This window comes from Malurus melanocephalus, unplaced genomic scaffold (genome assembly GCF_030028575.1).
Source record: "Malurus melanocephalus ecotype Western Australia unplaced genomic scaffold, MMel_1.1 scaffold_219, whole genome shotgun sequence".
Taxonomy (NCBI): domain Eukaryota; kingdom Metazoa; phylum Chordata; class Aves; order Passeriformes; family Maluridae; genus Malurus; species Malurus melanocephalus.
Genome location: NW_026623451.1, coordinates 30,414 through 43,918, shown reverse-complemented (window position 1 = coordinate 43,918; position 13,505 = coordinate 30,414). Strand labels below are relative to the sequence as shown.

At 47.0% G+C, this 13,505-nt stretch overlaps 3 protein-coding genes across 4 annotated transcripts; 2 read left to right on the top strand and 1 right to left on the bottom strand.

Moving 5' to 3' along the window:
* The first annotated feature begins 4,089 nt into the window (after nucleotides 1-4,089).
* On the top strand, nucleotides 4,090-5,733 carry LOC130578256 (cytochrome c oxidase subunit 6A1, mitochondrial). Its single transcript, XM_057374210.1, has 3 exons — nucleotides 4,090-4,241; nucleotides 4,552-4,694; nucleotides 5,464-5,733. The coding sequence occupies exons 1-3, from the start codon at nucleotides 4,136-4,138 to the stop codon at nucleotides 5,542-5,544; spliced, it is 330 nt and encodes a 109-aa protein (XP_057230193.1). The 5' UTR covers nucleotides 4,090-4,135; the 3' UTR covers nucleotides 5,545-5,733.
* A 1,685-nt stretch (nucleotides 5,734-7,418) lies between these two features.
* Nucleotides 7,419-8,987, bottom strand: TRIAP1 (TP53 regulated inhibitor of apoptosis 1). The gene is made up of 2 exons (XM_057374211.1): nucleotides 8,782-8,987; nucleotides 7,419-8,073 (listed from the first exon to the last, which is right to left on the bottom strand). Exons 1-2 carry the CDS (start codon nucleotides 8,926-8,928, stop codon nucleotides 7,990-7,992), a joined length of 231 nt encoding a protein of 76 aa, XP_057230194.1. The 5' UTR covers nucleotides 8,929-8,987; the 3' UTR covers nucleotides 7,419-7,989.
* Nucleotides 8,988-9,363: 376 nt separating this feature from the next.
* GATC (glutamyl-tRNA amidotransferase subunit C) lies at nucleotides 9,364-11,339 on the top strand. Of its 2 annotated transcripts, none has more exons than XM_057374209.1 (4): nucleotides 9,364-9,605; nucleotides 9,866-10,029; nucleotides 10,407-10,510; nucleotides 10,880-11,339. In XM_057374209.1, exons 1-4 carry the CDS (start codon nucleotides 9,519-9,521, stop codon nucleotides 10,933-10,935), a joined length of 411 nt encoding a protein of 136 aa, XP_057230192.1. In that variant the 5' UTR covers nucleotides 9,364-9,518; the 3' UTR covers nucleotides 10,936-11,339. The 2 variants fall into 2 exon arrangements, with proteins under 2 accessions (XP_057230192.1, XP_057230191.1); XM_057374208.1 differs by having other exon boundaries at nucleotides 9,863-10,029.
* The last annotated feature ends 2,166 nt before the right edge of the window (nucleotides 11,340-13,505 follow it).

The following is a 13,505-nucleotide window of genomic DNA, read 5'->3' as shown; positions in this document are numbered from 1 at the left end:
CAGCTCTTGCTACTGGCAAAAGAGGCCTGTGAATCAGAGCCCGAAGTCTGATGCAAGAGAAATTTGGGCGTCTCAAGCTGATTTCCCCAGCAGAGAACAGCCCTATTAGTTTGAGAAAGTCCCCTGCCTGCTTTCTCTCTGAGTAATTAAGAGTGAAATCCTCCTCTCAGTGACCCCAATGCTCTCAGCCTAGGCTGATTTACACATGAAAGGAACCCTCTGAGGGGCTTTCTCCCTTTCACATTCACAACCAGGCAGGACCTATAAATAAAACCTTTCTGAAAACAAGAGCTTTCAAAAAGGTCTGTGTATGTGCACAAATGTGTATGAGAGAAAGGGAATGGCTGTGTGCACTCGAGAATGTGTGTTTGCATTCGTATGTGAGGCATGGATGAGAAGAATGTGCATTCACACACCAGCCCCCATGCAAACAAGTGTACTCAGAAAAGCATCTGCATGGCTGAGGGAGCCGTGCACAGGTACTGGGGACACGTACAGGAGCCAGAGGGCATGTCCAGGYTGGTTTCCAGCTAGCACAATTCCAGGGGTGCACCCCAGCCAGCTGAGTCATTCCAGAGTTACACATGGAAAAACGAGAGCAGATTCAGACCCAATTGTGCACATGAGACCACGCTTGTGATGCACTTTCCCTCCACAAAGCAGTAAAGTACTTGCAGTACAAACATCAGTGGCTTACACTGCTTTGGCTTAAACGTGGGAGGTAGCAGAGCATCAGATCTCAGGGCTTGTGCTCCTATGGTTTTGACAGAAGGTGAGAGTTCTAAACAGCCACATTTCACCTGCCCAGAAGATAATGTGTTTTATTTTCCGGGCTGTCATTGTTCAGAAGTAATTTTTAGTTTTCTGGAAGACAAAACCCCCCAAAGTTTAAAAAATAAACCAGACATATAATCTGAAAATAAAGGTCAGGAAATCAAAAGAACTATGACTGCCCTTACAGYAGTTATAAACATAAAAATGCCTAGATACGGATCCCTCCCCCACTGTCCTGCTCATCCATGTGGCTATGAAGTCAGGATATCTCCTCTTCCATGAGGCCTACGGGAGGATCCTACATAACTTCCAGGAAACTGGCAGTTAGCATGACCCTGCCCTAATACAAAACAGGTGACAAGGAACTCGGAGCCAAGCCAGGACAGACCACAGGGTTTMACAAAGCAGGTTCTGCTCTGTGGGTCTTTGCTCCTGTAAGAGGYGGCTTTTTAAGACCTGGCTACAACGTGATAATTTGAGAACTGCAAATTATTCTACTCCACTACTCCTGACCAGCTGAATCATTTGCTTTACTGAAACTKTGCCTGTGCCATATGCCAATGCCAGCAATCGGGATTTAGGTGTGTAAGAACCACTGCAGCTGCTCCACTGTTTGGCTGGAGACTCCARGATGTGAGAGGGGGGCAGAAGTGCWGCACYCTGTACCCTTCTCACTTCATCACTGCTAATCGCAGCTCYTGGATCTCTCACCTCCCCAATTCTTATGCAAGCATTTAGAAGAAGCAGGCAGAAAAAGAGGCACAAAGCAGGAGACATAAGGAGAGAAAAGCCTCACAGGAGCGCACAAAGCACAAAATGTCTCTTCTGCTCCTTCAAAAGGCTCTTCCCATCTCCTTGCACTAGGCAGGAGTGTGTGAGCAGGGATGCTGAGCTCCCCTCCCGCCGAGCTCCCAGCTAAAGCCCTCCCCCAGTTCCCAGGGTCTTTAAATGGAGATTTGCATAGTAGTTCCAGATCATTCCCGAGAGAAGGGACAATGGCTCTCTCAATGCCCTCTCCCCCCCATCCCTCCCTCCCAAAGCTGATAAAGCCCTGGTGAAAAGGGGAACAAAGGATTTACAGATGTCAGAATATTGATTTCTGCCGTTCTAGGACTACAGGGAGAAGATGAAAAAACTTTTGCCCCCCASAAACTCTGTGAAGTTTGAGACACAGACGCTATCTCTGCAGCACGAAATCCGCGTATGTTAAGACAGTATCTGATGGAGGCAATATTGCTATTCGAGAGGGATGAGCAGGGCCCTGAAAACGCAAAAAYGCACGGGGATGAGATTACAGGCTGCAATCCCAGAGAGCGCAATTGTTGTTCCCACACCCGCTGAACGGAGAGGCGCTTCCAGTGAAAGCAGTTTGCCACCAGGCGGGCCGGGCCGGCATTGCTCTGAGCGCCGGCGATACATCCCTCCCATCTCATCGTGACTCACGCTGCTATCCGTCCGTGCCTTCTCTCTGCCACCCACTATTGCAGCTGGAAAAAGTAACAGAAAGGTGAAAGTCGAGTCTTTGGCAAGTGGCCTTTGATTCTGAATCAGACTTGAATGGAAGCTYTCAAAACTCACTAAATTTAGGGCCATTACCTGAAAACCAAAGCTTTGTGTTCCCACAAGCATTTCTGTGCACAGTGCATATAAAACCGAGCTTTTGCACTAMAAACATTATTTTTCACTGTAGTGAGTCAACTTCCTCTCTACAGAACTCCGCCTCTACCAGCTTGCTGCAGTCGTTCAAACAAGGTGCACTTGGGGCAGCTGCACTAAGAGTTGCCACTACTGCCTGCTCTCTGTGAGCATTTCCTTCTCCAAAGAGCATTTTCCAGACGGTTAGAGGAGTAAAGGTGTGAGGGAGAAACAAACCTTGGCTGCTTTCACCTCCTGCTGAACACTTGCATGTTGTGTTTTGAGACTGCTGCAGCAGCAGCACAACTCACAAATCTGTTTCAGTTTAGAGAGAACTTTTCCTCATCCTAGACAGAAGTTTTCTTGTTTTGGTGATCCTTCGTTTTTTCTCATTCATAAACATTAGTTTCTGCTGCTTACTTRAAGTTCTTTTTGCTACAAACAAGAGTAGTTTTGTTTATGTAGCTCCCGCTACAAATTTGCWTTAGGATACAGAACTTAATCTTGGTTTCATTGCTGAAATATTGTACAAAATAATTCTCAGATCTTCTGTTCCCCCCCCCCCCGCCCCAAAAAAACCACAAAACAAAAAACACATGCAAATTCCTTTTAAATTAGAAGTCTGATACTAGACATCTCATAAGCCTGAATCCAAAGGATGAAGGGGTGGAAAGGCAAAATCTACCYCCATGCTAAAAATCCAAAATGTGGATTTAGCAAAGCAGATGTGAGTGCTCACAGTGAGTCCTAGTGGTTTGAAGGCTATTCTGTACAAAATGTATCATGTCCATAAAGACAGAATACTTCTGCAGGAACATACAGTACCACCTGGGAATAACTTCTTTTGGTATGGAAGCAAAGAAACCATAGCACTTCTAAAGCACTTTTAACAGTTTATACTGCCAAGATACAGTAAACAACTGAGCAGTATTTTTATGCCAAGTTGTGTTTCACAATAGCCTTCCAAGATCCTGGCCATTTTACCATTCCTTTATGCTGCACAGTAAATTGGACACAATTGGACACAGTAAATTGGACACAATTTAAAAACACGTTAGTACCAGAACTGCCCCATTTGAGGAGTCCTTTGATCCGCTCATGCCTGGGATGCACCCAGCACTCTCCCTTGTCCTCACAGCCCCAGAACTTTTCACTCTGTTAACTACTTATCACTCTCTACCTGACAGGGAGGTTGTAGGCAGGTGAGGAGCAGCCTCTTCTCACAGGCCATAGCAACAGGACAAGAGGAAACAGCCTCAATCTGCATCAGATGAGGTTTAGGTTGGATATCAGGAGTAATTTCTCCACAGAAAGTGTGATCAGACATTGGAATGAGCTGCTCAAGACGRTGGTAGAGTCACCGTCCCTGGAGGTGTTTAAGGAAAGACTGGACGTGCCACTGAGTGCTAYGGTCTGTTTGACACGGTGAGGTTCGGTCACAGGATGGACACGACGTTCCCTCATTCCACTTCCAACCTCAGCGATTCTCGGTCTTTGCCACTCGGCGGCTGTCCCGCCCCAGGGAGGAGCTCCGTCCTCAGCCCCGTCCTCAGCCCCAAGATGGCGCCGGGCCGCCCCTCAGGACACCCCGCGGTGACGTCACTGCCCCGCCCCTGCGCGCGCGCGGCCCTGTTCAAGGTCAGCGCGGCCGCTGCCGCCGCCGGTTCCGCCCGCGCGGTTCCCGTTCCGGTTCCGGTTCCGGTTCCGGTGTGCGGACGGGGAGGACATGGCGGCGCTCGGACGGGTGTCCCGCCTGCTGCTCGGCGCCGCCGCCGCCCCGAGCTCCGCGCCGGCGCGCGGCATGGCAGCCGCGGCACACGAGGGTGGCGGAGGTAACGGGGCTCTGCGGGGCGAGGGCGGAGCAAGGGTTCGCTGCCCGTGCGGCGCTGTCCTTGACGGCCGGTGCCCTTCGCTGCGGGTGCAGGGGGCGGCAGGCGCTCGGTGTGGGTTTCTACAGGGGCAGCGGGGCTGGAACCGTGAGCCCGGATCCCAGTTACCAACGGGGAGGGGATCCGCGCTCGAGCGTGGGATTTAGGGTTCATTATTGCCTCGTTCAATGGCTAATCGTACTTAGCGCGCTGTCGGGTCAGTAATGCTAATGAAAGTGGTGACTGTTGTTGTGATTGCTGTCCCCTCGTCCAGCCCGCATGTGGAAGACGTTGTCCTTCGTGGTGGCGCTGCCCGGCGTGGCCGTGTGCATGCTCAACTGCTAYCTGAAGGCACAGCACGGCGAGCACGAGAGGCCCGAGTTCGTGCCCTACTCCCACCTCAGGATCAGGACCAAGGTACCTTTGCGATGTTTAAGAGCTCTCTTTTCCTCCAGGACTGCAGAGCTYCCTCTGAGATTGCTGCAGCACCTCTGCTTTCTCATCTGCTGCATGAGCTGGCTGTGATCTCAACTCTGGGCTGTTTCTGAGGCAGTAAGAGAGTTTCTCACAGCTCAGATGAAGTACCCATGGTATTCCCAGGCCTTCCTACCTCCAAGTGATGCTCCTAATGTCTTGCTGGAAAATGTTTAAGTCCTAGAGATGCTGTGCTTAAACTAACACAGATCTAAAAGCTAACAGTGGAGATCCCAAAATACTCAAAACTGGGGTCCTCATAATACAGTACAGCTGMTGTTTAAGCAAGAACAARGATTGGMCTGTGTTCGAGACTGTGGCTCCTAGCTAAGGGAGACAGTTTTCCAAATCTTCCTTCCAGCATCCTGGGAACAGATACCTGTCAAGAATCATTTAGGYTGGAAAAGACTTCATGTCAACCAGACCATGGCACTAAGTGCTACATCCAGTCTRTACATAAACACTTCCAGGGATGGTGACCCCACCAGCCTGCCCAATTTATCCCCATGTTTAACAACCCTTTCTGTGAAGAAATTCCTCCTGATGTTCAGATTGAACCTCCCCTGGCACAGCTTGAGGCTGTTTCCTCTTGTCCTGTCACTAGTTGCCTGGGGGARTTGATGTTTGAGTCTGCCATGCTCTTGGTTTCTCTTTGGTGCTGTAGGGATTGTTCAGGAGCTGCCACTGGTTTGTTTTTTTCTTCTTTCAACAGCGTTTCCCCTGGGGTGATGGGAACAAAACACTGTTTCACAACCCCCACGTGAACGCTCTCCCAACCGGTTATGAAGATTAAAACCAAGATCCTGACCACTGCCAGAACTGTGGCTCTCCCCAYCTTGAACCAGAATGTTGAGTGGGAATCGTCACTTCTGGGGTCATAATTTCGAAGCYCTGCATTTCTTCTGTGATGAAGCTGAGTGGTGGTATGGCTTCTGTATGTACTTGTGATGGGGTCCTTTAAATAAACAACTCTGAACGCGAATTTGGGATTTGACTTGTTGGTTAGCCGGAATCCTTAAAAGTGTTTTAGTTCAATGTTTGCTTAAAGCATTAAGATTGCCCACAGAACACAGTGCAGGAGCAAAAGCATTTGACTGTGTGAAAGTTAGCAGCTGTTCCTGTGTCTGATAAAACAAGAATGCATTTGGCATTGGACACGAATCAATTTCATACTCTTCATGATTTAACTGATGACTCTGAATTCACAGCTAGAAGAACAAGTATGCAGATGAAAGTTTAACATATACTGAAGCACATTCTCCATCATCAGCTATTGCAATATTTATTAACGGTCACGAAGGTGATTTTCTCTTGGTCCCTTCTGGCAGAGGGAGTGGCAGCAAAGATGAGCTAAGTTCTGTGTGCCTTTACAGTGTTCACCTTCAGCTCTCRAATTTTCAAGTACATCAGTATATATCTTGCTCACCACTCTGCTTCCCATAAAGCTGCAGTCTGTCTCTCACACAAGTTTTGCAGAAGAAAACACAATTTTGACTCTACTGCTTACATCCATGTGTACTGTGTCATGCAGAAACTGCTTAAAGTAGGAGGGATTTATGAGCCAGGTACATTCTGTGCCAGTACATCTTCATTTTGAAGTTTTTGCTCACTAGAAGTCAACCATTTCCCAATTCTTTCTGTAACTTTTATGTTTTTTGCATGATGTGAAACTGAGCTGTTTCAGCTATCATTAATTCGCTTCTTCCCAAAATGAAGAATGCAGCAGCTGCTTTGGCATCTTGCTGTTGAAAGGACTGACAGGTAAGAGAGACTCACAAAATGGGTACTGCAGAATGCCCTTTCCCATGTTTCAGTGCAATTTTTTTTCATCTTCTTACCAGTAAGACTGCTGAGACAAGTTTTCTGTGTTAAAGGGACCAGGCACTGATGGGCACAGTTTAAAAGCTGACAAAATTACATTAGATTTAGTCCTACGTGAAGATCATAGAAAAGCAAACTGGTTTTGTGAAGATCATAGAAAAGCAAACTGGTTCTGTGTATTATTCCTTAAAAAAGAAAAACTACATAGTTGACAGTCTCCAAAATGCTATTTATAGATCTTTCCCTTAGATCCCTATTGTTATTTATAGGAGTCATGCAGCACTTCCTCAACAGTTTGGTTTTTCAGTGCTGTTTAACCCCTGTGCTGACACTGTAGGAGCTCTCTGCAGCTGAGAACAGGAGTGTGGCTCACCTGGACAGCCCCRGGCTGCAGCAGTTCCTGATCTGCACAAGGCCCACAGGACTCACTGTCTGGGGTTTGTGACGGGCTGCGGTGCAGATGGGCCAGCTATAATGTTCAAGAACTGCAAGTTTTTGGGTTTTTTTTTAAAGTAAAACCTTTAAATAATTAGTAGTAACTAAAAGCAGAGAGTGATGGGTTCTTTTTTCTTTGCTGTAATTCTAGAATTAGGAAAGTTAACTTATCTTTTGTCCCCAGGCCATARTATCTTGTACATCTGTGTAAGGAGAGGGGGCCGCTTTGTCCCATCCCTGTGTTAGGATCAAACCACAGGAATGTGTAATGCTAAAGGAGAGAGAATTCAAGTTCATGGTTGTGTCAGTACCTCAGAAAAGGCTGAAGTAACCTCTGCATTAAAAGYCTCCTCTTCAGGCCACCTCCATCCCTCCTAGAGGTCACAATCAAGACTCTACTGCACAGTTACCTACTTGAACAAAATATARCCTGGTTATATTTATTTTAGCCAAGCTGTTGCAGGTTCAGTAATGCCTTTAAACCATTTGCTGACACAAAACCGTGCTTAAGCCCTTCAGCATTCAGGATCACATGAAACAAACTTGTTCACCAAAATTCAGCAGCACAGAGGTGATGGAAAGCACATCAACCCCTTCCATATTCTTTTTAGATGCTTTCAAGTRTTATATAAATAAGCAAAATAAATCAGTCACAAAGAAACTATGTCAGCCCACCCCAACCAGCATTCCCCTATTACAGAGTACATTCAGTAGGAAGTTAGTTCACATGGATTTTTAAGCCATTAGATGCAGAACCACCACCAACATTCACTGGAAAGGAGGCAGCAGTTACCACATGATCCAGTCTCTTTTTTTTTTTTTTTCTTTTAGCTGTTTGTTTTCAGAAGCAGAAAGGATTCCTGGCTTCCTAGAAAGCAGTTAATGAAGGTCTAAAGGTCTTATCCAGGTGGCATCTGTGGTACACTGGGGATGGTGCTTAGGCCAAAGGCTCATATTAGTGACTCCACCCATACAGCCAACATCAAGAGGAGTTTTCAGTCTTTCCTTTACTCGGGCCCATGAATTCCAGGCCCTCAATGGGAATGTCCTTTTCCTTTATTGCTTTCTGAAAAGAAGAAAAGGAAAGCCAAATAATAAAACTTGACAGTTCTTTAGAGGGCTGTTGTGATGTAATCTTTGGTACAAAAATACAGAATCACAGAAGCAATTAGGCTGTAAAGAACCTCTAAGATCATCAAGTCCAACCTATGACCCAACACCACCATGTCAACCAGACCATGGCCATGCCCAGTCTTTCCTTTAATATCTCCCTGAGCAGCCCATTCCAATGTCWAATCACCCTTTCTCTGAAAAAATTCCTCACGTTTAACCGAAACCTCCCTGGTGCAGCTTAAGTCAATGGCCTCTTGTCCTATCACTTGTTGCCTGGAAGATTGGAAATTCTCTAAAAAGGTGATCTAAAAAAAGTAGTGACAAGGCTGTTTCAAATGAAGCTTCAAGTTAAAGTTGGTCAAGGACGTACTGAGAACAAACTGAAGTACAGTCCGGATTCTATCACGGAAGCGAGCTGCCGCCTCTACACCAACAGCCTTACGAAGTTATGTACAATAAAAACACAACRGGAAACGCCTGTCAAATACTCCATGACATGACCGACASACACAGGGMARGACAAAYCCRGAGCAGCACGCTGAGCACCGGCGARGGCTGAGACTGCTGCTGGGGTACCAGGAGGGCGGTAAGAAGGGTCAGCACGGGGAAGGATGCTCGGGCAGGGATGGAAGAGGGCCCGGTGCCCCGGGCCCGGACGCACCTGCACGCAGAGCTGGTAGCGCTTGAAGAGCTGCCCACAGGGGTCGCCGGCGCTGTCGCCCTTGAGGAACTTCTCGGCGAACCAGCGGTTGAAGCACTGGTCGTACTCGCGCTTCAGCTCGGTGCACGCCTCGCCCACACTGTTCATCGCGGCGGCCGCGCCGATACGGGCCGGGCGCGCCGCCGACTGACGCGCATCCGGTGCGCCCCGAGTGACGCGCGGAGCGGAGCCGTGAGCCGCTGAACGGTTCCGTCCGTGCTGAGCGGTTCCCTGAGCGGTTCCGTCAGGCGCTGAGCGGTTCCCTGAGGCGCTGAACGGTTCCGTCCGTGCTGAGCGGTTCCGTCCGGCGCTGAGCGGTTCCGTCCGTGCTGAGCGGTTCCGTCCGGCGCTGAGCGGTTCCGTCCGTGCTGAGCGGTTCCCTGAGGCGCGGAGCGGAGCGTGAGGCGCTGAACGGTTCCGTCCGGCGCTGAGCGGTTCCCTGAGGCGCTGAGCGGTGCCGTGAGGCGCTGAGCGGTTCCGTCCGGCGCTGAGCGGTGCCGTGAGGCGCTGAGAGGTTCCGTCCGGCGCTGAACGATTCCGTCCGGCGCTCAGCGGTTCCCTGAGGCGCTGAGCGGTTCCGTCCGGCACTCAGCGGTTCCGTCCGGCGCTGAGCGGTTCCGTCCGTGCTGAGCGGTTCCGTCCGGCGCTCAGCGGTTCCCTGAGGCGCTCAGCGGTTCCCTGAGGCGCTGAGGGGCGCGATGCGGGCGCTGTCGCTCGGGCGGTGGCTCCGCGCCTGGCGGGTCCCCCCGCTCCCGGAGAGGTGGCACAGCACGCTCCCGCCGCAGGTACCAACGGTTTGTCCCGCGGCAGGCATGAGGGTAGAAACAGGATAAAACGCGCGCTAATTTAACACGGAATCAGCGGGTCCCTTCCAGTAGGTTGACGGTTGGATTTGACGACCTTAAAGGTTTTTTCYAGCCTTAGTGATTTTAGGATTCTTTGTAAACTTTGGTTTTGACGTGTAATAAGTTTTTAGTTAAAGTAGCACTATTGAGCTTATTAATTTTTGACGCTTTTTGTCCATATTGGTGCCTTTGTGCAGCAGAAAGTGTCGGTGGAAGTGCTGGACCACTTGGAGCACCTGGCCCTGGTGGATTTCCGGGATTCGGAGGGCGTGGAGCGGCTGCAGAAAGCGATCCAGTTTGCTGATCAGCTTCATGAAGTGAACACCGATGGCGTGGAACCGATGGATTCAGTGCTGGAGGACAGGTGGTGAATCACAGCAGCCTCCTTTTATCCGCCAGTGCATCAAACTTTGCTTTTGTGACCTTTTTTTTCCCTGTGAATCACGATGCATGTGGCCCCTTTGCTCAAAATGTCTTAGTGTGGTTTTGTGTAGGAGAAAGTTGCCATTGGTACATGCAATTTTTATGTGTGAGCGAAGCAAAGGTGAACTTCAGTTCTTTAATCTGTATTTATTGTCACGCTGCTCCCCAAATACCCGCCAGCGGCATTTTTGGGTGCTTCAAAACGTTCCAGTACTTGTCTCGGTGTTTATTTAAGAGATGAAAACCAGGTTTAGAGACAAGCCACCCTTCTTACTTYGCACAATGACTTAAAGACAACCAGTAATCTTTGTCTTTCAGGTGTCTGTATCTCAGAGARGATGATGTGACAGAAGGCAACTGCACCAAAGAGCTGCTGGAAAATGCCAGAGAGAAAGTAGAGGAATATTTTGTAGCTCCACCAGGTACTGACTTGCTTACAAAAATCTATCAATCTCACTTGGATCAACCTAAAGAATATAACCTGCCATAGCTGCATTTACTTTTAGTTAATAATAGGGAGTGCTAAAGTAAATTACTGTAGCCAGCTGTGTACAACAATGTGCAATTAATTTTTCAGAAGCAGTACAGAGGCTGACCTGACTCTGAAGTTACTGCACATGTTGAACAGTTCCTTACACGAAGTCAGACAGGAGTTACTTTCCTGATTTGCTCAGGGGATTTAGGCTGCCTGTACCTGGAGTAAACTGGRGAAGCACTTCCATGCCAGGTTGTCCTACCCACATGGTAACTTACAGCTGGTCTTACACAACTTGTTTTTTGTTTTCTTTCAGGTAACATCCCTTTACCAAAGCTGGGAGAACGAGACTCTTTTCTGCAGGGCTCTTAGTGACAGCCCAGAGCCCAAATGSGCTTTCAGTATTTTATTTGGGAAAACAAAGTTTTGTGCAGTCACAGCTGAAGTAACCTGGCACGTATTTTGGTCAAAAAAAGAGTGTTTGCTAGACAACTTCCAGAAAAAAAGAAGGTGTAAAAGTTTGGTAGTGCTGCTGAAATATTCAGTGTCTGTGACCTGGAAGGCAGCATGGCAGATGACTTTAGTGCTTTTATTTAGCAAAGTGAATTTGCTATCTGGAAGTGAGMGTAAACCCTTGTTCCACTCTTAATTGTGCAATTCATTATTTTTTTAAGGATTYATAATATGCTCCTTTACATATATGCATAAAACATGTAAATACTATGATACTTGAATTCTTTCAAGTGTATTGAAATAAAGCCTGTATTTAACACCACTAATCCAATCTTTTGCAAATCTGTAACACTCTTACTGCTTTAGTCYCGGACTTCTCAAGATTCAGACCCTRCAAATGCTGAAGTTTTACAAATATATAAGCTCAGCCTAAAAGTAATTCATGATGTGTATAAAAACCATAATAAGGAAAGACTTCAAAGTGTCAATCAATATGATTGATACCACAGTCTATTTGCAGATAATTCCCACTTTGAGAAACCCTCTCTTGTTCCATCCATTTTGGCCTCTTCCTTTGACCATCAGAGAGAATGGGGACAGTATCATAGAATACAGAAGAGGAATTTGAGAGTGAACAGCATGGCTGCAGGAGCTTCCAACCCAAAATGGCATCAAGTAACTATTTAAAGGCAACAACTAAATCAACAATTTGGACAAGATGATCCTGGATTCCCAGTGCGGCACAGGCTAAACTTAAAACTGTCAGTTCAGTGCTGCTCCCACACACTCCAGGGAGAGAACAGATTGCCTGGTGCTTGTTCCCTGCAGCCCAAACTGCATTTAAAGTGGAAAATACGCATTTCCTTAATGAAGGGGTTTGATGYAAATTCACCACAAATAAGGGAATTACAGCCCTGACTCAGACACCTGCAACCACCAGAMYAGAAATGCTCACAGRGGGCAATGAGCTGCCTGTGGGCAGGACATGTTAGTGCCTCAGTGGGTCTAATAGGGTGGTGCTTGGCCCCACTGGGCCCTGGCTGTGGTCTGAGAGGAGGAGAGAAATTCCTGTGTTCACTGCAGGACTCAGTAAATGGATCCAGTTTCTCTGGGGACCATGGAGAAAACCTCACTTAAACCTGCTAGCATTTTTCCACCACCACAGATCTGTAGATTAAAAAATCAGATTGGAAGCCCTTGCATATAGATCCCAGCTCTACAAAGAAAATTTCCATGTGGAGATTTCTTCACTTTGTGGAAAGAAAAAGAAAATGGAAGTTGGTTATTACTGATAATGATTGTTCTGTTTTGGTAGTAACTAGGAGCCCCAGGAAAAATATTAGTACAGTGATACGTGGTGCAACACAGAGTAAAAAAAAAACACCTCACCCACAAAAGTGCTTAAAATCTAACCACCATCTGTGAGAGGAATCTCATGGTGCATATTATCCATTACCCAATTTTCTTCAGCACCTCCTCTACCCCAGCTATAATCTCCTGTGTTTATTTGTTCTGCCTTTCCCTGCAGCTCTGTCCTGAGGGAAACTCTACTTTTATATTCTTGATTAACAAGTAGGACTCYAATGTCTCTCTTTAAAGCCACGTATCTCAGGCTTTAATGTTTCTCATTAATGACACGTATCTCACCCACACTGACATTTCCTGCAGTTGTCATCACAACTCTTCCTTCAGCAAACCATTTCTTAATAAATGCAGAGATTTGCCTGCAGCTACCAAACACAACCACCTCTTCAGAGATTCATGGGTGTTTCTCAAGTTCAGTGTAAGTACTTGGAAGATTCTTTAATTGTTACGTTCTGTCAGCACAAAACTGTCCAGTACTCAAAGAACTACTGCAAGTGGTGCAGATACCGAACACAGTTTGAAAATTATTTATTGTGATCCCAAGACCATTCAAACTTCATGTTAGCAGCACAAAAGCAAAGCTGTGGATTGCATCTCTCCTAATTGGAATATTAAAACCCAGGAGTCAGGAGTTATTCCTGAGATAYTCTAGAGTGATAAAAGTGTTACATTATTCAGTTCCAATATTTGTGTGGGCAGYGTATTCTGAGGTTGCCTCAGATTTAGAAAAGCAAAGGATTGCTTGCAGTTATGCTGCTTTTGCTCTGAATGACACTGAGCAGRAAACTACACTGTATGAATATAAAAAAATATTTACATTTCAAGTGAGGTGAATGATGGCTCTTGAGCTGTTTTTTAAAAATTTCTACAGGGAAATGGGAGTCCTACCATTTGAAAACCTCTTTTAAGTCACCTGTGCTGTTTGCTATAGACATGGTTCAGAATCCTGTTATTAACAGATCACCAACTGTGGAAGACTCAGCAGCAGTGTTCTATCTGCTGACAAGAGTGTAAGCAGAAAGTGCCYCAGGGAGAGTGAAACTGAGAAAACAGAGCACTGGGGATCTTCCAAAACATCGTGCTTAATATAAAAAAAAAAAAAAAAAACAGAGCACTGGGGATCT